Here is a 21807-nt window from a genome sequence, read left to right on the forward strand (position 1 = left end):
TCCTGATCTGCTTTTGGAGACTTTAGGGACCACGAGTAACCCTGCGTTCTCAGAGCGCAGTGTTCTGGTGGGATAATAAGGCACTATGAGCTCACTAAGATATGACGGAGCTTGACCATTTAGAGCTTTATAAGTTAACAGTAGGATTTTAAATATCAAATTAAGAAAGCAAAGATGCCTCTGCATGGGGTCTTATTGGCGTGGCCAAGAGGTGGCCTGATACACCCTGATACAATCCTGATAAAAGATTTATATACATATTTACCAATAAATTTCCATGACTTTTCTATGTCTCTGAGGCAAATTCTCATGACCATACATTCTCTGTGTATAACGGTACATGAAACAATAATCATGTCAAAATTCACCAGTAAGTTTCTTTAAATAATGAGTAAGTTCAAAAGTACAGATACTGTTTCTGAGTATTTGCATTTACCCTATGCAAATCTGGGAGCTATCTGGATGTGACTTGTAGGAATAACATTAGTAAGGCATCTTCAGCGCACATAGTATCTCTGCAGTTAGGGCTTAGTTTCTGGACACAGGACACGGCACCCAAAATGGTCCCTTGTTTGATGGGGGATGAGAGGGGAGTCTGCAGCTGCCAGCAGGTGTCACACTGGTCACTAAGGTAAAAATGCCAGTAATGGGAGTTGATTCACACAGCAGCCTGGTGCTTCATGTTAGCTCCTTTAGCATGGTTAGCTAGTCCTGCCTCTCCCATGTTTGAAATGTCCAGTTCATAATTCAAATTTTTATTTAACTATTCAGTCAAATCTGATCAAACTGACAGTGCTGTTATTGGAACTCAACAAATCCACAGGCACCTGGTTGCTACACATTCTTAGACCCAAAATACTAATTTAGCAACCACAGCGATAAAACTAAAAATCACATTGTTGCAGTGCAACACACACTAAAAACAAAAAAGCCTCCCCATGACCTCTTAAAGCCTTCAACTTCATTGCTGACCCTGGCTAACATGTGTTCATATGACACAATTTCTAACACAGCTTCCTTCCATTTTTCAAAATCTGGAGGTGATGCACTCTTCCAGAACCTGAGGATCACTCAAGCAGCTGTGACAACTATACTAAACTATATTTATCACAACAAGGTCATATTTTCATACATTCAGTGATTCTGTTTGGTCCCCATAAGGCATAGCCTTGGTGATTTATGTACTGTCATACCCAACCACTTACCGATCCACAACTTTTTCCACAGTTTATATTTCCACATTGTATGTAGAAATGTTCGTGTTTCTGTTTGACATTTCCAACATAGATTATTAGCTAGTAGACCCATCCTGTAAAGCTTAGAAGGAGTAAAGTAAAATCTATGAATTAATACTGAGGAAATCTCCCCCTTGCCTCCTTTATATATTTCCCAACAACACAGTCCACATTTTGTGTGTCCCGGGTCTTGGTCTTTCATGTCATGTCATGTACTTGTCCAGATGAAGTCAGACATTAAAAAAATCGGCAGAAGCTAAGTGAAAGCTGCAACTTCAGTCAGAGTCTGACAATTCCCATGCAGAGAACAACAAAACACCAAATGACTGATCTGCCTGAACATTCACATAATATATACACTATATATACTTTATAATACAGTTATTTGTGAAGCAAATTTCTGACTTTTCAAAAAATCATTTTCTTCCAAAACGTTTCCAGGCCCCTAAAATGTTAACATTTGAACTGTAGTTTTTTTTACCAAGTTGCTGGTGCATAATTTATCATTTAAATAATAAATAATTCAGTAAATGTATATCTGTGTTTTTATTTGTTACATTTTATTTAATGAAGTCCGGAAAGCAATATTTAATTCAAGCTTGATATTGCTTTTCACATGAGAGAATAATCCCAGTCGATTCCACACAGTGATGCATACAGCTAATTGGTATCGACTGATATCCAAAGCCCAAGGATCAGTATCTAGACTGAAAAAGCTGGATCATGCATCCCTAGTAACATTAACTGTTGCATAAGAACCAAAGCATATCAACATGTGATTCCTTAACTCTTAAATCGACAGGTTTCAACCAGCCTATATACTATAACAGCATTACAGAATTCCTGAAATTCATTTATGGCGTTTGGTTTTGGTGTGTCACCCACAATTTCAATGGCCCCATGACACCACCCTTATGAATAATTTCTAGGGACGTTACTGTGTATAATAACATGCTAAGTGATTCTGCTGCTGTTCATGTGCAGCCAACTTAAAGAAAGTGGATATTTATTTCAGGTTTTGGGCGAAGTAACTAAAAACACTCAACAGCAGGTCTGACTATTGACAACTCCAAGCAAGACGAACCTCTGTCACAAGCACAGAATCAGCTCCAAGCCATGAATCAATTAATACCTTCCTCAAGTTTAAGGAGATTTCCATCTGCCTCCCACCATCTAATCAACACACCAACCATTAGCAGTCTGCAGTGCTGCTCCAGGCCGCTCAGCTCCCATTTCTCTGACTTGTGGCCAAGTCTTTGCATGTCAATGTGCCTGGCAGCTGCCCAGGTGTCGACCCAGTGAATTCAGAACGGCCAAGTCTTCATCATTTTTTTAATCCCCTCTTCCTCTGGTCTCTACGCAGGGCGGTCATAACTTCAGCTGTCCCAAAGACGCCAAACTAAGGTATTTCTTGGAGCAGCTGTAGACAGGGTTCAAAACAAATGAAGACAAGAGGAAGACGGGAAAAAAAGTCGACTAATCTTGTCTTGTGTCTTGCCCTCTTTCTTTTTTGTTGCTTATCTTTGTGTCTCTACGCCATCATTCTGCCTTTGTTTCCCTCTCTCACACCCTACACAGAGTTGAGACCAATCAGATTAAAAAGTCGGAGAGACAGGCAGTCTGTGGCTGATGGCGAGACAAGACTGCTTTTCTCGATGTTGTTGTGACTCGGGCTCCAAAACAACACGATTTATGTCCCTGTTCCTCTCCAGTCACATCACCTAACTGTCCAGCACACCACAGAGCAGATGATAAAACAAAAAGTCTAAACGTTGACAGGGTAGCTAACCTTGGCAGTGACTCTAGGGACCAGGTCCAAGGCAGGCTCTTAGGAGGGGAGAGAGTCAGAGACAGAGAGAAATACAGCTGTAAGCCCTTGACTCGTCCCCTGGGGCAAACAACAATCTACTGCTTTCAGAGGCCATCCCCGAACTCATCAGGCAACACAGGTTTGCTAAAGTGGAGCAGATTAAGCGTAAGTAGAAGCATACAGCGGGGGGAAAACAGTGTGAATGACTAATGTGCTGGAAACAAAATAAGTTGCAAAGACTTATTTAAATCCAGCCTTGTTGTTTGTGTGGGATTAGATTTGTTATTTGTGTGCGTGTGATGGGGTAAAGCTAAGTGACTTTCATATAACATTCTGCCTGAGCAAATGAGCAAAACTGCAACAGAATCAAAACACAATCTACACTTGGTGGAAATAATCAGATTGGGTTGTATAGTGCGGTCTTTAAAGGCATTATTCCTGGCATTATTTGTTGGCTAAGACAACTCAAAACGAGCCTGGTCTCCCTCCCAGAGAGACGAAATACAATGCTTGGGCAGTGAAAATGATGCCAGGGTCACCCTTTAGCATCTGTGTGAGACAGATTTCAGGTTTCATCCAACTTCAGTGTAAACCCACCTGCTTCATTATTACACTTTCAGAGCAGCAGACATAGTTTAAAGAGCACGAAAGTCCTATCACAGTGGGTGAGAGTGGAGGTGGATGGGTCAACAAGCACAGGACTTTGACCTGGGAGGCCGGGGTTCAAGACCAACAAACAAAAATATCAGCTGTGGCATTTGTGCCACCAAAGTAAGGTGTTTTTTAACATCTATGATCTTTTCCTAACCTTAACCAAGTGGTTTTGTCACCTAAACTTAACCACGAACCCCTTCTGCATTGAGATACAACACAAAAGGCTGCCCTGTAGTCATTATATTAACACTGGGGCCTCTGCCCAAGCGACAAAGTATGAAAAGTAAGGATAAGATCACATTCTCCAAACATAGCCGGGAGACAAACAGCTCTGACAAATAAACTTATGAAGATTTTATAGCTAGCTTGTTTGCTAAAGAAAAATAGCCTGTTCACACATCCCGCAGACGTGGATCAACATTATCACTCGCTTGGAGTCACATTTCTGTCAATATTGACTCTCCTTATGTCTGGTTTGGTTTCCACCAACGTCCTGAGCGACTAGATATTCCACTTTCTTCCCAATCTAGTTGCTAACTTTGTCTGAAGGTTGAGTACAGTGGGTTTATCTGAGCCTATTTGCTGAAAACAGCTGCCTGCTGCTGCTGGAAACAGGGTTGATGAGAGCTGTGAGAACGAGCCGACCACAGCTTTGTGGAGCAGCCAAGATAGGTGATAATTCTCTTTGGATTTATTACTCAGACTGCTTTCACATTACACACAGTGAATTGACTGAACCTTAATAGAAAAATACTGATGAGTGGGGCTTTGAATGTGGATACTCTGTGGGAGAAGAGTTCAATCCGAGGTGAGGAGGCTAGATCAGATGTGATTGCTGTCACAAATGCATTCATCAACAGAGTCCAGACAGCAGCTTATTCAAAGGTGACATTTCATCTGTCAAATATGCCAGAAGCTTAAATCCACTGAGCTGTGTCCATAGTTTATGATATGGCTCTAAACTGTAGGGATAAATAATGTTGTGATGCGTTAATATGTTTTGGTAAGAAGCTATGATTGATAAAGCTATTGAAGGAATTAAATGTACTCAAAATATGCATATTGAATCATGTAAAGGTCCAGTGTGGGGGATTTAGTGGCATCTAGTGGTGACGTTGCAGAACTGAAACTTCTCCTGCGTGGGAAGCATTTAGGAGAAATAGGGTGACCAATGTGAAAACACAAAACGAAAATGGCCCTATCTGGAGCCAGTGTTTGGTTTGTCCATTCTGGGCTACTGTAGAAAAACATGGAGGCCTCAGTGGAAAAGGACGAACTCTGTATGTTGATATAAGCAGCCTGTTCTAAATTTATTTTCAGGTGATTATAAACACAGTTATGAATCTCATAGATGCCCCTCAGTCCTACACGCTGGACCTTTAACCTCTAAAGAAGTATAGGTTTTCTCACAGTGTTGCGGTTTGAGGCCTGATTCAATTATTGATTCAATCCAGTATTTAGACTCCTCAAACACAAAGTAAGTGCTTTTAAAATCAATCAGGAGCTCAATAGTCTGCCCACAATTCCCTTAAGTGAAAAATGGTTGTGTAACATATAGCAGAAATTGAATATCAGCAAAACTCCTGTTTGAATTTGGCAAAACTTTTCACACAGACAGCATCACATATGCTTCTTCCAAGATATCACTAAAGTTATTATAAGCTCAGAATGAGTGACATACTGAGACTTAAGATGTTATGATGTCAGGTAGGAATATCATAGATTGGTATCTCCACCAAAATATAAGTTGTAGGTGAACTCAGAAGTCGGTGTAGCAGAGTTTAAATGGTTAAAATGATTACAGTTCTAAAAGCCTACAATAACGTTTAGACTAAACTGAGAAGGCATTAAAATAACTGAAGTCAAGCATTAATAACCTCCAGGGGGATTTTATCTCAGAAAGGGCTTCTCTCTTGTTGGCTGGGAGCCTGCCCTGTCAGACTCATAACAGCAAGAGGCCAAGCAGCAGTGGTAGCAGTGTAACTAGTAGTATTCATAGTCATGGCTGCACCATCATCCTTGTGGATGGCTTAATAGTAGCACATGAATATGTATTTGCTGACAATGAGACAAGTGTGAATAGAGAAAGTTAAGAAATACTACAACAGAGAGATGGAGACACATACAAGCCGCATATTTTTCCATCAGTCGTTGGTTTCAGTCCCTCTTAGTCTCAAACTATTCACAAAAAATGACATCTCAAAGGAACCCCGGAGAGTGAAACTCTCCAACTGTTCATTTTACAGTAACAGCAATCGATGTCTTCACTCCACAAATGAAAGACAACTTTAAATGTGGAGAAAATTGATTGGGGGAAAAAATGTAGGATGGCTAATTCTGCCATTAGTATTCCACCCGACGCAGTTTGAGAGCACGTTCGATATGAGGTGCAGAGCGGCTCTGCTGCAGTCCTGAGTCTGTAGAGCAGATTTGGACGTACTACTGACTCAGAATTAGGCCAATGTCCTCTTCAATTAAACATGCATCGTCAGTGTAACGTCAATAGAGAGCTGTGTATTTACACACGGGGATTATGCGTCTTTCTCACACTTTGGTAGCACTTAGAGGGTTTTACACCACAAAACAGAACCATTAAACCGATCAGAGGATCTGTGACATAGTATGGGAGCTAAATGTAAGTATATCATCTATAAATGTATCAAGGACATGGACTCTGTGAAACCTAAAATATATTCTGAAGCACACAGACAGCCAGTGAATAAAGGCTAAATCAGGGGCAACATGTTCTCATCTCTTGGCATTAGTCAACAGCCCATAGGTTCACTATTTTGGATTTACTGAAGGTGAGAGCTTGCCTTGTGGCTCAGCCCTGCATAAAGTGAATTACTAAAGTCCACGCGGCGAGAGGAGATAAAAGCTCGGACGACTTTTTCATGATCAGTGAAGGTTAGAGAGGACTCAATTTGAGCTATAATCCCTGGCTGTCGGAGTGACCTTTCAAACTACAGATACAATCACTATTCTAAAAAGCAGCTTGAAGATACTGTATCTCGCACTTTTTTTTTGTGGCTTTGTACAGGTAGTATTGTTGCCTCTTGTTTTTTATACTGAAAAATAACTCCTCTGTCATTGTCAGTGCAATAAAGGGCTGTCTGAGTGGATGGAAATCACAGTGGTGTACTCTTTATGCCTTTCATTTTCCTAGGTAAAAGTCTCATCATCACCAGGCAGCATAAGAACTTTGCTACAATAAATACAGACACAAAAGAGTAAAACAATCATACGCTACAATAGGTGTCATATGCGGTTAAGATGTTTTCACAGGTATGGCTTTCCCAAACATTTAAAAAGAAGTATAATCAATAAATATGGAGCAAAAGCATTGACCATGAGTGCGACTTTCTAAATGCTTTACAAGTGACTTGAACCTTTTAAATAACTATAATTCCCTGTGGTATGAGTGGGCAAATGGGTGTGAATAAGTGCAATCACAAAATCGATCAGAGAAGCACGGCTCAAGTAGAGAGAGAAGAGGCAAAAGCTGTCAGGCGGAAGAGAAGAAAACCGTAAGATGAATTTTCAGCACCGCGGACAGCTCATAAAAACCAAGGACCTCACAAGGTCTCCTCCTAAATCAATCCTCACTGTACACAAATCAGGCATGCTCTTTTTATTGCCTAATTTGCTAATAGATGTTGGGCATTAACAACAGCCCGCAGGAAAGTATAACCAGTACTGAGGCTGCACACACACTCCTCTTTGGTTACCAGCTGCTCTCAGAGTGTCTAGTTACATGCATGCTTCCTAGAGGTAGTAGTCAAGGTACAGTTTACACTCACAGTGCTGTTGCAGTGCACTTCCTGCTGATATAACAAATAGCCAAAGCTGCTCCCAGCCAACAGAATCAATTTCCCTCAACAATCTGAGGCTTGTTAGCGTCAAGAGGTCAGTTTCAGACACGGGGGCCAAACACATAATTAATATGGGGCAGTAGCTTATTACACACAGGAGATGCAGAGGACAGGGTCAGTGCAAATAGTTCCCATGACGGTGGCATTCGTGCCAGTTCACTGAATCGCTGCGGGCCACCAATTTACACCCTGCATGGAGAGGTTGTGAAAGCTGTGCAGGTTTGGTGTGGTGCAAAAAGCAAAGAGAAACTTACCTTCACTGCTTCAGCATGTGTGACTTTGTCGAAGACTTTGTCATTGACTTTCATGATCTGGTCGCCGATGCGGAGACCCTCCTTCTCCGCCAGGCTCCCCGGCTCCACCAGAGACACGTAGATGCCCACCCCGTGCTCCGAGCCGCCGCGGATGCTGAAGCCCAGGCCCTCGTTGCTCTTGTGTCGCTTCATGGTGACCTGTCGGATCTCACCCGGCGGCTCGTGGACAAAGTTCCTCCCGAGCAGCGGCACGAGGGGAGCTGTCCCATCGCTGCTGGTGCTGAAGCTGTCCGGCGAGCCGCGCAACGCCACCTGGAACTCGGGTGGGTTGTTTGGAGAGAAATGCCCGGGGGGAGTCAGGCTGGCGCTGGGGAAGTCGCCCGGCGGGGGGTCGGCGTTGCCGTTGCTTGCAACTAAATCCGATTTTAAGTAGAGGCCCTCTGAGGTGTACTGCTCGAAGAGGAGCTGGTCAGAGCGGGGGATGACCAGGCGCAGCATGGGCAGAAGTTGCCGCTTGCTGGGCGCGTTGAGGATCACGTTGAGGGTCTGGACCAGGTCGTACACGTTGCGTTTGGAGTGGTACACATTGAGGCAGTGGATGAACTGCTCCCTCTCGAAGTCGTTGAGCAGGAGGTTGAGCGCGTTGTGCAGCTTCCTCACGTTGGCCGACAACGTCCGCGCGCTGGAGGCCACCGAGTTTGCCGAGGAGCTGAGCGACATGCGCTCCAGGTCGGTGCTGCTCATCCTGGCGGTGCGACCGGGACACGGCGCCACACTGGTGCGGGTTAGAGTGCAGGCATTACGGGCTGGCGGCGCGGGATCAGACCGGCGCTTGGCATCACGACCGCTGCTGGAGGACGTGCACTCCGGTTATATCCATGCTGTCTGGCGCTGACAGATCACTCGCTTATTACTGGGTAGAGCGATGAAAGGGGGCAACTTCAACGGGCAATTAAGTCCCAACTAATTCAATTTCACAGCTGACACAAATTAATTAGCACTTACCATAATTCAGATAGGCTATCAGTAATTGAATTCTGCAAACTTCACGTGTGGAAGGGTGCGTCAAGACTTGGATGTGCAACAACCTCGCGGAGAATTCGCCCCGCTCTGTCAGAGAGCTTAGAAATGAGCCACGTAAGGCTCTCAGCCTGCGTGTCATTAGCTGCGGTCTTATTTTCCAGGAGGTCAGGTGGCTGCCGAGACGCCGCTTCTCTGGTGTCCGCCTCACCGTCACCAGCTCCACGGGCACAAATACAAACAACAGCACAACTTAAACCGACTTGTACTTGGTCCACTGTTGCGCACGCGACCCAGACAGTGAAGATATTTCCTCGACGACGACAAAAAGAGGATAAAAAGTTATTTTTGTGCTCCTGCTCGGTGTCCCGCTGTCCACACTATCCCGCTCCGGTGTCCGTGTTACTTCCAAACGACGTCAAGTTTATAAAAATATCTATCCGGCGGTGTTTCACGGAGCACGCGCCGTGTTCTCCAGTTGGTTTAGTTTTTATTATCCGTCCGCCTGGGCTGCTGAGGTGACCTGCTGCTCGGTGTCTCCGCTTCCCAGACGTTACTACAGCGACAGAGTGGAGAGACTGGCGGCTCTCTCGCCTCTGACCGTCCTCTGTCAGGAAATGACGCAGCCTCGCGCAGTTAACAACATGCGCTCGCGCTCCCATGCGTATGGCACTTCCGCCACCAATAAGTTAGACCCATGAAAAGAGGACTTTAATTAGACACAGTAGCCTGCCTTTTGGGCGCTGCAGCTTCAATTTTTATGTTTTAAATCTTTATTTTAAAGCCCATGTGTATGTTTTATGATAGTTGAAGATAAATTGAAGTTTCAGTCACTCATGTTTTTATTCCTTGTACTATTTCAACACGCAATAAAGCGTTAAATTCCGCATTTAAAGTGCAGTTTAATAATGTTCCACTGTTTCTACTCATTGTAAACAAATTCATCAGAACCGTTTTGCTTGCTATATTAGTGTGTCCCAGTATAAGGTTGAGAAAAAATACTAAAAAGGTGCAGGTTTTGTATAACATGTGCACTTATCCACCCCAATAAGCAGAGGACTTTAATTTTTACAGTATTAAAAGACATTTGTGCCATAAATTGCTGCAAATTGGTGCCTAAAAATTCACCAGAATGCAGAAAATAAAGTGTTTGATGCCCCAACAGCTCAGTGGGGGTTGACTAATGTTGACTGCTTCTGCTTGTAAAAGCTGCTGTACCCAAAAAGTGAATATATGAACAAAGCTAATCTGTCTGTGTTTGATGTGACGGCTGGTCGTTTTTTTCCAGAAACATTTTCATTTTTTATCTGATTAACAATGACACAGACCTATGATTTTAAACATAGCCCTTTGCTGTCAGATGTATTTATTTCTAACAAGTCTGACTATCAGATGAGATCAGAGAGTCGTTAGTGACCCACTGTGACTGGGTAATTACTAGCTGACCACAATGTGGCACCACTAAGTGCTGTAATGTTAAAGGTCCAGTGTGAAGGATTTAGGGAGATGTACTGGCAGAAATGAAATGTAATATAAGAAGTATGTTTTTTTTAGTGTATAATCAACTGAAAATAAGAGTCATGTTCATGTCCATAGTTAGCAGGCCCTTTCATGAGGAGAGCGTCAGAAAATACTGATTTACTTAAATGCCAAATTGCATTATTCTGTGTTTTTACCAGTTTAAATCATCAGGTCTGCTTGTTTTGGAGGGGAAGAAACCTCAGCAGATAATTCAGCTTCTGTAAAAACCTCCTGAATGATCAGAAAAAAAAGGTGAGCACATATCAGCAGGTGCTTGGATCGCAGCCCGACCATAACCTGGTCCATTTGTTTTGGAGAGGAAGCGACCTCTGCAAACAATCTGACTCTTGGTAAACACCTCCTGAATAATGGTCAGTGAGTGAAGGAACTCTGACGTGGAGAAGCTTCATCTGGTTGTAATCTGCAGTCCTCATTGCTTGGTGCCACTAAATCCTCTTAAATCTGACACACTGGACCTTCAATGTGTGTCACAAAATGACTTTATAATCACGTTGTAAGAAGACATTTTCCTGTCTAACAGGCTTTTAATATCCTCCTGAGACCCAAACCTTTGTTTGGTATGCATTTTCTCCTAGCTATTTGAGATCAGTAGGACCCGATAAGTATAAAAAACTAAACATTGTCAATGATAATAAAGTACCAATGTTGTCACACGAGACAATACTAAAGTCCCAATGTCTTCAAACGAGTACTTCCTAATTAACAGCTTGTTACTGTTGCTAAAATTGGTCAAATTTGTTGCCATACCAAACTACAAACATTATTAATCATAAATATACAAGTTTCAACCATAAAATGTGATCAGGTTTTGGACCTTGTCCACTTTTGTGTCAGGATCAACTGCAGACTGACCTGGCAGAGATGGCTGCCATCTTCTTTTCACACGGATTATTGTATTGTGCTCTTACTACCACTAGATGGCACAAAAAAAGAGTCCACGAATGAGGGCAACAGGTCTAAGTTAAAGGGATAGTGCACCCAAAAATGAAATTCAGCCATTATCTACTCACCCATATGCCGATGGAGGCTCAGGTGAAGTTTTAGAGTCCTCACATCACTTGCAGAGATCCCAGGGGAGAGGAGGTAGCAACAAAACTCCAGCTAATGGAGGCTTATGGGGCCCCAGATTCAAACGTCCAAAAACACATAAGTGAAACCACAAAATATCTCCACACTGCTCGTCCGTAGTGATCCAAGTGTTTTGTTGCTACTCCCTCTCCCCTGGGATCTCCGCAAGTGTTGTGAGGACTCTAAAACTTCACCTGAGCCTCCATCGGCATATGGGTGAGTAGATAATGCCTGAATTTTCATTTTTGGGTGCACTATCCCTTTAAGCAGAATGAAGTATATGGTCAAGTAAACCTGTGATGTCCTCATGAGGACGCAGGGTCTCAGGAGGATATGATCTGTAGGTTTAGCAGTCATGTGGTGACAGAGGTTGACTTTAGCAAAAAGAAGAAGAGTGGCTTTTAATGTTAACATGGTTTAAAAAACAATGAGCCTTATTGAGGTCCAGTGGCCGCAGCTTTTTAAACACTCTGCATCTGAACTTATTGAATTTCTCTGTACTGAAATAACTGTTCATTTGCCTTTTTGGACAGGCTGCTTAAATAGCTCAGGAACCAGGTGTTCCCAGCCAGGTCAATCCAATCTCAACTCCACCCCACCAAGTACCTGCAGGGCACACAAGCAAACACACACACTACCAAGTCAACAGGACTCTGGGGTCATAACAGTATTACTCTGATGTTTACTTCTTTCTATGGACAAACATCAATCTTTGCCCGCAGGTCATGGAGGAGACTATCTGCAAGAATCCCTGATTCAAAGCTCCTCGAGCTGTAGCCAAAAGGAGCAAAGTGGAGGTGAACTCAGTTTCCCTGAGTGATCAATCACAACTGCAAAACGGTGATGATATCAACTGCAAATGAAGCCCTGTGCTCTGGGGCCACTGTGTTGACAAATGGCACTGTGCAGTTTTGGCAGAGTTCTCGAGCTGAGCCTTCCCTAAAATCTGAGGCTGCTAAAAGCCAAATATTCCTTCTGCTTTATTAACCAGTAACTGAAGCATCTCAAAGGCCGACCAGGGCAAACTGAGGACTGTCAGTAAAGGGACCATTGTGTCGTTTCCATCTGAAATTGAGACTAAGTGTTTGCTGTGTGATAGAATTACTAATGTCAAAGTAATTAGCGATGTAGAAAATAGGGCCGATGCAAAATGAAAAACTGACTTGGAAAATGAAAACGGTCTTTGAAAATGAATCAATGGGATAGAGAATGCGCTGAATATCAGAGGAGCAATTGAGGTTAAAGCGGAGCTGACTGAAATCACAGATGGAGTCAGCACTCTGCGTCCTGCAAGTGACACAGCAAAACTGTCAGCGAAGCAGCAACCCAGGCAACAGAGATCAAATCAACAGCATTCGATAGCATATGCATGGTTTCAGAGGAAGAGGGTTATCAGTTAATGATTTCCTTCGCTAAGTCTTGATTTTCAATCTTCTTCCTCTAAATAAGCGTCCCAAACTTTGTCCTCAATGATGGAAGTTCTTTTCAGATTAGGGCTGCAACTATTGATTATTCTCAACATCAATTAATGTGTAAATTATTTGTTCTGATTTATGTGGATTTTGAAAAACAGGGGAAATGCACACCACAGGTGAACAGAGCCCAACATGGTGTCTTCAAACAGCTTGCTTTGTCCGACCAACAGCTCAAAACCCAAAGATATTCAACTTAAGATGATATAAAACAAAGAAAAGCCAATTAATTGATATTTCTAGAGTTACATCATTCTGATTACATGTATTTATGAGCTGACTTTGTCATCTGAAAGTGGAGGGGATGGTGGATGGTGTGTAAACAACAGTGCCTGTTTTTTTGTGAGACATTAGTGGCTTTCCAGCTGCGATTGTGCCACCCAAACTGGGTATTTCAAGCCAAAATATGATATTTTTCAAACCATAACCAAGTGTGTTTTGTGTCTAAACATAACGCTGGTGTGCCATTGTTCCAACAACCCAAAATTCCAAAGTCCCATTCATCCTTAAAATGTCCCATTGGACCGAAAACACATTTCTCCCTCAGTCTGTATCCCAAAAACAAACTCCCACTGGTACAAAGTCCCATTTCTCCAAAAAATACACACTCCCTGCAGTTAGTTTAAATTTCTCAGACTCATTTTAGCCAACGACACTGGGTGTTTTTACCAACCCTTCATGGTGTTTCCCAGCGGTATTTTTGCCGCAGATCCTGGGTGTTTTTCAACTGACATGTCTCTGCTTTTTGTGCCTAAACCAGAGATAGGCAACCTGTGGTTCTTGAGCCACATGTGACTTTTTAGTCCCTCTCCACTGGCTCCCAATGGTTTTGACCAAAAAAAAAAAGACTAAGAGACTGTTTTTTGTTTGTTAGTTTTTTTTCTGAACAATTTTCATTTAGCGTCATTGTACACCTAAAGAAACTCTTACATTCTCCAGCGCACCAAATTTTTAAAAAAAGTGAAACATTTCATCAACTAAAATGTGTTCATTCGTGTACAGCCTGGCACCTTTAGTTCTAAGTTTTGCTGACCATCAACAGTGTTGGCTTGTCTTTAGTCTCTGAGCTAGGCTACCTATGGATTCCAAATCTAAAAATCTTTTTGAGGAAAATAGATATCTAAATAGTGCCAGGACAGATTTGTTTATTTTCACCGCCAATGCTGCATAGTTGAAGCACCAAAAATCATAAATAGCCCACTGCAAAGTAGCCACCTTGTGGTAAATCACATTGATGAATGCTCACTTAGACCTATTAGTAACCATAAGGCTCAAATATGTTTTGTGGCTCCAAACATTTTCTTTTACTATTTTTGGTCAAAAATGGCTCTTTTGATAGCAAAGGCTGCCAACCCCTGGATAAAATCTACTGCTAGGTTAGCACATGGCTGTTTGTATAGGAGATCACCAGCAGCACCATCATCATACAGTTGTAAAGAAGTAAATCCAGGCATGTCTCCTTTGGTTGACAGTCAGAACTTCAATTCATGTGTTTTGTGTTGAGGTGGAGAAAGAAATCTCAGGGACAAATCTCAAAACTGCAAAAGAAAACCAAACCTATCTGTACAGCTTCACACCAGTACAGGGAAGTGAGAAAATAATCCAATAAAACATCATCCAACATCCCTGTTGAACCTCAATAATGCTCTGATGAAAGCAAATCTCTGCAGCCAAAATATACATACAGTGGTAGTGGTGCGGAGTGTAATGATAGAGTGGCCACATTCTCTTTGTTTTGGTCCTGTAGTGCAGCTATCATGAAAAGAAAAGCCCAAATGATGATGAGTTGTTTCACATGGTTCTTTTAAGGCTATTTTTGGTGATGACATTACAGTCTCTGCAGGTCGTCTCTGGGTGTAAAAATAAGCCTATCACAGCTTCCAACAAATGAAACCATAACACATTTTTTAAAGGATAAATCCAGGCCTCACTTCCATGTAGTGGTAAGTTGTCACACAGATAGTTTCGTTTTCTTCGACAGTTTTGATTTATCTGTCTCTGAGATTTCGGTACAATCTCGGTACAATACACATAAATGAAATTTATGAGGATCAACAAAAGGTGACATACCTGGATTTACAATGTGCTCATAACCAGCGATGTGTACACAGAATGCTATAAATTATTGGAATAAAAGCATTTCAATTCAGATCGCTGTTTATAAGAGAGATCCAGAGATAATACTGAGCAAGTGTGTTCAGCTCTACGACTGAAAAATGTTGATACAGCAAACAGTTGTACAGTAGTTTCTTATTGTCTGTTCAGCTGAGTACATGTCTGTTCAGCTGAGTGTGTGTGTGTGTGTGTGTAGTTGATCGATGACAGTAATTAGGGGAGGTCACCAGTGGGAAACATTCAGAAGCCAAACTGTATTATAATGGACAGACCACACGCTGCACAACAAGCAGAGCAGCAGAGAGCAGATCCAGAAAGTTCACCGTGTGAGAAAGACAGTGAGTGACTGACAGAGCAGGAGAAAAAAAAAGAGAGGCCATGAACACAATAGCTTTTTCGAGAACACCCGAAGAGCTAATGATTTCGGCTATTATCACAGTTTTCAATTTTAACCGTAGAAGCTCTCAGCTCAACGCCCGGCGCTACAATCCCAGGGACGGACAGAGACGGATTCTCTCTTGGTGGCAGAACAATTAATGTGTTAATGAAGAGATGACCGCTGTGAGATTAACTACTGCATGATGATAACGGCTCTGTGTGCGACTCCGTGTGTGTCTGACAGACAGACATGCAGCTTTACTGTAATTCTATGGCTACTCCCCTTTAAGCTGATCAGTATGACCACGGCCTTTTGCTCCAGGAAAAGATTTCCGGAAATAAAAGAAGGCCGCCCACGCACAAGTAAATTACCACGTTTTATGGCTAACTGTAATCATTCTGCAGGCTTAACAAGGCTTAAATACTTCACTTAATAGGCTTAAGTGCGTATGACTAAAAGCTTAACAGAGTCATCAGTTTTCATCAAATGGATGATAAATGGGCTCTAAACAGGTGGGCATTTAAAACAAAAGCCATTTATCTTTAAAGCTGCACTGAGCTATAGTTTTATATTTACAATGCTTGAAATGACAAAGTGAAGCTGCAGAGAATTATCACTGGGGTTGGATACTGAACTTGGTACTTTAAAAGGGGACTTCAAGTTACGCAATGTGGTGTTGAGGCGCATGTTGTCTGAGCTCCTTATCATTTTTCGTAAAATACCATGTATCATCAAATATTGTGTCCTCATATTGAAGCAAATTCTGTGCTTGAGCGGCGAAATGAGCAGAGCAGCAAAGGCAGGCAGAAAGGCAACAAATTAAATCCAAAACCTGGGCGCTAGTGTTTGTAGCAACATGGCGGATAACGCTGCATTACTGCTAATTACGGAGAAGCTTGTGGAAGAGCTTGAAAAACTGAGGAAAAGCTTCTTAAAGGAAACAATACGGTCTTCAGTTAAATCATTTCAGCACACTTTGGCAACTCAAGCTTCCACTATCAGAGAGATGGAAACTAGCCTAGCTGACCACAGCGACAGGATAGCGCACCTTGAACTTGATGGGAGTGGGCTTCAGTCCGACCTCGGATCAGCGATAGAGGAGAATATGGTGCTATGTCTTGACTGCCGGAAAATATGGAGGGGAAAGATGCCAGAGACTTAATGGCTATCCTCCACCCTGCTGGGACACCTGCTCTCTGGATCGCCCGAGTTAGACTGTGCCCACCACAGCCTGCAACCAAAACCAAGACCAGAAGAGCCTCCGCAACCTGTTATTGTCTGATTTCATTGATATATTGAGAAATAAGTTGTTTTGAAGTGGGTAAAGTATTATAAAGAGCCCTCTTACAATGGTACTTTAAAGGGTACCGATCGAATTACGTCGGAACTACAGAGTACTAATTCACATCAGTCTGTGACAAATATTCACACAGTACAGACAGAGAAAGAGAAAAAGTGAGAATATGTCACTGCCGCAGCTTGTTCGATTCACAGTGATGCAGGGCAAAGTGACCCAGAAGCAGTCCAGAGTATGGTTACACTTTTCAAAACTCAACGCAGACAGTGCTCACTACAATATTTGTACTGGGCCCGACAGCTCCCCAAACTTCAGTTTCACTTCCTACAAGGGACCTTGTTCAGATTACATGCATACAAGCTGAGTTTCTGATCAGTAGGAGGAGATGGTAGATGGAGTGAGACCTTGGACTGCCAGCAGTCCAGTCGAAGGTCTGAAGACAACTGCCAAGCAGCCAAGCAGCAGACCACTGTTCGTGACATTTCTAGCAGTGTTTGAGGTGCCAAAAACTGGGTATTTTAAATACAATATCGGCACATTTCCAGCAGTGGAGATAACAACAGGGTATTTTTTTTAAGACTGGATAGAAGACAAAACCGGATATTTTTTTAAGGTGAGAGTAGCACATATGACACACTGCAGATGATGTATATGGAAAAGCTGCTGCCTCGACACTGATTTCACTGAATGCTGTCTACCACTCAGCCCTAACGTAACAGTTCATGACAGGTGACTCTTACAGCACCAATCACTGCCACCTTTACCGATGGTGGGCTGGTTCCTGCCTCACAGCATCAGTATTTGTTCATTTATAAAGCTTTGATGCAGATGCTTCCACCCTATATCTCACCCCTTTTAAATCTGACCTCACATAATCTTGGTTCACGTCACATTATAGGTTGTTGCTTCACACTCCCATAATCAGAACTGAACTATAAAGACAGCCATTCTCTTACAGTGCACCTTATATATGAACTAATCTGCTAAAGACCTTAAACTTAGACACTGCTATGTTTCTGGCTGTTTAAATGCCTTATTTCTGATCTTGTTTTAGGCTACTTGAGCATAAATGCTTTTAACTACACGTCTACACCTTGGAGTGTTTATCACCCTGTATTTCTGCTTGTGATAATTTATTGCTTTTGCTGTTTTGTATGATTTCATTTCTGTTATAAATGATACTGTATGCATGATGGTTCTTTGTTCGCTTATTGCTTGTTTTTAATGTCTTTGTCCATGCACGGCATACTTGAAAATGAGAGTCTCCCTCAATTTAAGGTTTGAATGAACATTTCCAGCAGTGGTTATGACAACAACAAGGTAAAAGCAGCCAAAACATGATTTTTTTCATAGCCATAACCAGGTGGTTTTGTGCCTGAAGCTAATGTCACACTGACCACAGCATTGTCACAACATAAAATTGGACAACTGAAACATAAAGAAACAAAACGTTTCAACTATGGTCAGAAATCAGCACTAGCCACCTAGCACATATGGGTAAATTGCTGGCACTGGCATATAAAATCACCAGGCCACCCGCCTGCGGCAGCTAGTAATGCAGTGGTGTAAAATACTTCTTAATTCATATGTTACCAGATGTGTGTATCCTACAGCGGGAAATTTTGAGAGGACGGTGAGACATATTGCTTTACTTAGAGGTCTGGACCTGAGTATACCAAAGCAATATGACACTCAAACCTCCTGGCACTGCTATGGACACATTTCAGTGGTATCAAAAAAAATATCAATATGATGGCGCACCCTACCAGAGAGTTATATCAATACGTCTCTGACAGCAGGACAGAAATGAACTCTGTTTTTGTGTCAAACCACTCTTCTTCTTCTTCTTCTTTTGTTGCTTCCAATTTCTAACAGAGGGGAAGGGCAAGTGTTGTGTCATTCTGACCTGAATAACAATATAAACTGATCTTACACACACCTTAGTGCTTAAATATGGTAAATTTGTTTTCTAGTCTGACCAATTTTCTACGTGAGTAGCTCCCCTGTGGAGAGGCTTTCATGGTGTTTATAGACAGAGCGCTGACAGGCTGTGAGGAGAACCAAAGACAGTGAACACGCATTAAGGAATTGGTTCAGCCTTTTATCTTTTAACAAGGTGTGTTGCAGTATGAAGGTGATCCGTAACCCACCTACATGGTCTTTCAGAAGTGGAAAAACATACAAACCAAAGAGGAGAAAGTCTGAAGATGTATCTGTTTTTTGGGACAAAACTTTGAGAAAGATGAACAGAATCACTGACGGCATCAAAGTCACCAAAGCATCTGATTTTTGTTGATCTGGTGATATTAAAGATTCTGGTGGGATCCTTTACACTCGTCAGTCCACTCCTGATCTTCCTCAACACCACATCGATCCACATCTATAAATAGCCCCTCTGTGTTTGTTTATGATTGATTATTTGATCTGACGTGGGATCACAGTTAGCGCCGAGCTGCTGCGTTAATGGCAGCTGGGGATGGACGGATGACACAGTTCCAGGAGATTTACACAAACAGGCAGAAGCGCACACACATACACACACAAGGCTCATGACAACTGACTACTCAGATAATCTGCGGGGATAAGCTGGACATCAATCATGAATCGTGGTGGCGTTGTAAAATCTGCACATTCAGATCGCTGCATGTTGGCGAGCTGATAGAGCCAATCTGCCTGATCTGGCTTTGTGAACAGAAACCAGGCATCCAGAGTTCTGCAGCAACATACATGGCCAGAAATACCTGCAGACTGCATTACAGAGCCAGAGTCTTGGATTCATTTATGATTACAGATACTGGTTAAATCCTGACACGTTATGTTCTGTCTCAATCTTTGCATGATATAAATCAAAGAAAAGGTCTCTCCCAGCTCTATCTCCAGCCTCTTCCCCGAGTCAGGGGTCTCCTTTAAGTCCCTTCTTAAAAGATGCTTTTATTGGAGAGCCTTTCCTGATTTTACTTGAGAAAACTGTCTTTTATTTCCTCAGTTTTTATATACTACAGTGTTTTTATCAGTTCTTTTAAAAGTTGTTTTCATGTGACATGTTAAGCACTGTAACTCTGTTTTGAAAAGCACTTTATAAATAAAGATTATCATGTGCTGGCATTTGCCAGTTTACAAGGTGCAACACATAAATGACACAGCAACTGGAGCTGTTGGAAGGTGTCTTTTATCTGCTTTGGTGAATCTTGCTGCTTCCAGAAGCCTCTTTGTACTAAACCAGGCTTCACATGCCTGGTCCTCTTCAGAACACACATAAAAATGATAGTTTATAGGAGGCATATTTCCCAAAAGTGTCCCTTTAAAGTTATGAATGTATTCGGGCTTACATTGCAGCAACTGATGTGGTTCACAGTAAAACAGGCTGTCACATAAATTCTTTGAGATGAAATACTTGTACATCTTTATAAAGAGTGTGTTAGGGGGTCAGACTACCTGTCCTATAGTTTGCCATGAAGCCAGTATTAGCCTGCATACACATCTTGTAAAACCAAGCCCAGAGCAGGAAACCCTCTAACACAGTAACCAGCTCATAACACTCAATGAACATGGCAGCAGGCCTGTACTTCACCACAAAGTAACGTCAAAGAGCATGGATACCAAGAGGCGAAGCTCCGTTGAATTTCTGCCAACAGCCATTAGGGGCGCTGCCGCCATTTTGGACTGTTGAACTTGGACTGTTGCGCCCAGACAACATGCAATATGTCAAGGAGAGAGGAGGAAAAAAGTAAAAGAAAACAGTGTAGTGCAATTAACTGCAACAACTATCAGTGGAACACCCTGCACCTGGCCTTCCACCGTTTCCCGAAGGATCCTGACAGGTAAGAACTCCTGAGGTGTAAGTTTTAAAGTGTTTTAATATCAATTTAATATGCCAGTTTATATTAGTTTTATATTTTGCTTTACAAAAACGTGAAAAAGCAGCTGTGACCAAGCTATCACGAGGTGAGTAGCACTGTAAGCATAATTAATAGCGATATACTTCAGTTTGTCTGTGTTTTTGTATGCAAGCGGGTCTGCTGTGGTCTGCTGACAGTCCAATATGGCGGCGGTAGGACGAAACCATGGGCGAGTCTGTTGCTATGGGGCGTTCTATTGAGCTTCGCCTCTTGGTATCCATGCTCTTTGGTAACGTTACATAAACGACATGAAAGCATCATAGTGCATGGGCAGGAACACAGCTGACATTACGTCATAATGAAGTCCTTCACACAGGTGAGTGGTGGCGGTGTAAAGCAGAAATTAAGCGCAAGTATGTCGGACCTCAGACGCTGAAACAGATTGGTAACTCAAACACCCACCAACTTAACTTCCGTTGACTTTAAAGTCAGATTTAAACGCAGGATAAACTCAGCACAGGTAACTAACTTACCTCAGTGAATCGAAGCGGTGAGTCGCTGACGTCACAATCCTTCAGAGGGACCAAAACAATATCCGGTTCACGACTTGAAGCTGGATTTGAGGCGAACACCTGTGCGCTCCCGCACCCATACTATCACACTATATTGCATGCAGGAAAAATATTTACTATGTCCGAGTACATAATATGTCAAATGCAGTAGGCTATAGAAAAAATACCAGGATGTTCTTTAGCAGTATGTGAGCCAGCATGCTTCTGGCAATCTGGAAATCCATCGGTAAAAAAAAAAGAAAAAAGATTGCAGAATCTGTCTTGAGAGATTATGCTTCTGGCAGCTCTGACCCACAATCCTCTGCGCAGGGGACCATAGTCACACCCACTGAGCTGCAAACAGGTGTCATCTTGACATCTGATTGACAGCTGTCACAAGTCCCAATGATGGATGACAGTGCATTCAAGTAACTGATGAGCAGCTGAATAGTAATAATAGGAATATTAACTGTTTAAGTGAACAAAATAATCATTAACATTACAAACAACAGGACATGAGTATGAAAATAACAATGGCAGAGAACTGCAGATGTAATTTCGCTGTGTGAAATATGATATGTTAAAATCTAAAATCTGTGCTGTTACAACTTTAAAGTTAAACTACACACATCACAAAGTAACACCAGCAGAGCTCTCTGGGTTGATCTCCATCCTTGGTGAACTCAGGAAGTACCGTTT

General features: G+C 42.3%; 1 protein-coding gene across 1 annotated transcript in view; it reads right to left on the reverse strand.

Moving 5' to 3' along the window:
• whrna (whirlin a) overlaps positions 1 to 9401 on the reverse strand; it is a 235932-nt gene extending 226531 nt beyond the window's left edge. Inside the window, exon 1 of the mRNA XM_050052902.1 lies at positions 7826 to 9401. Within this exon, the coding sequence (XP_049908859.1) occupies positions 7826 to 8569 (744 nt within the window). The 5' untranslated portion in view covers positions 8570 to 9401. The remainder of the gene's footprint in view (positions 1 to 7825) is intronic.
• Positions 9402 to 21807: the final 12406 nt, after the last annotated feature.

This window comes from Epinephelus moara, chromosome 9 (assembly GCF_006386435.1).
Source record: "Epinephelus moara isolate mb chromosome 9, YSFRI_EMoa_1.0, whole genome shotgun sequence".
Classification (NCBI taxonomy): domain Eukaryota; kingdom Metazoa; phylum Chordata; class Actinopteri; order Perciformes; family Serranidae; genus Epinephelus; species Epinephelus moara.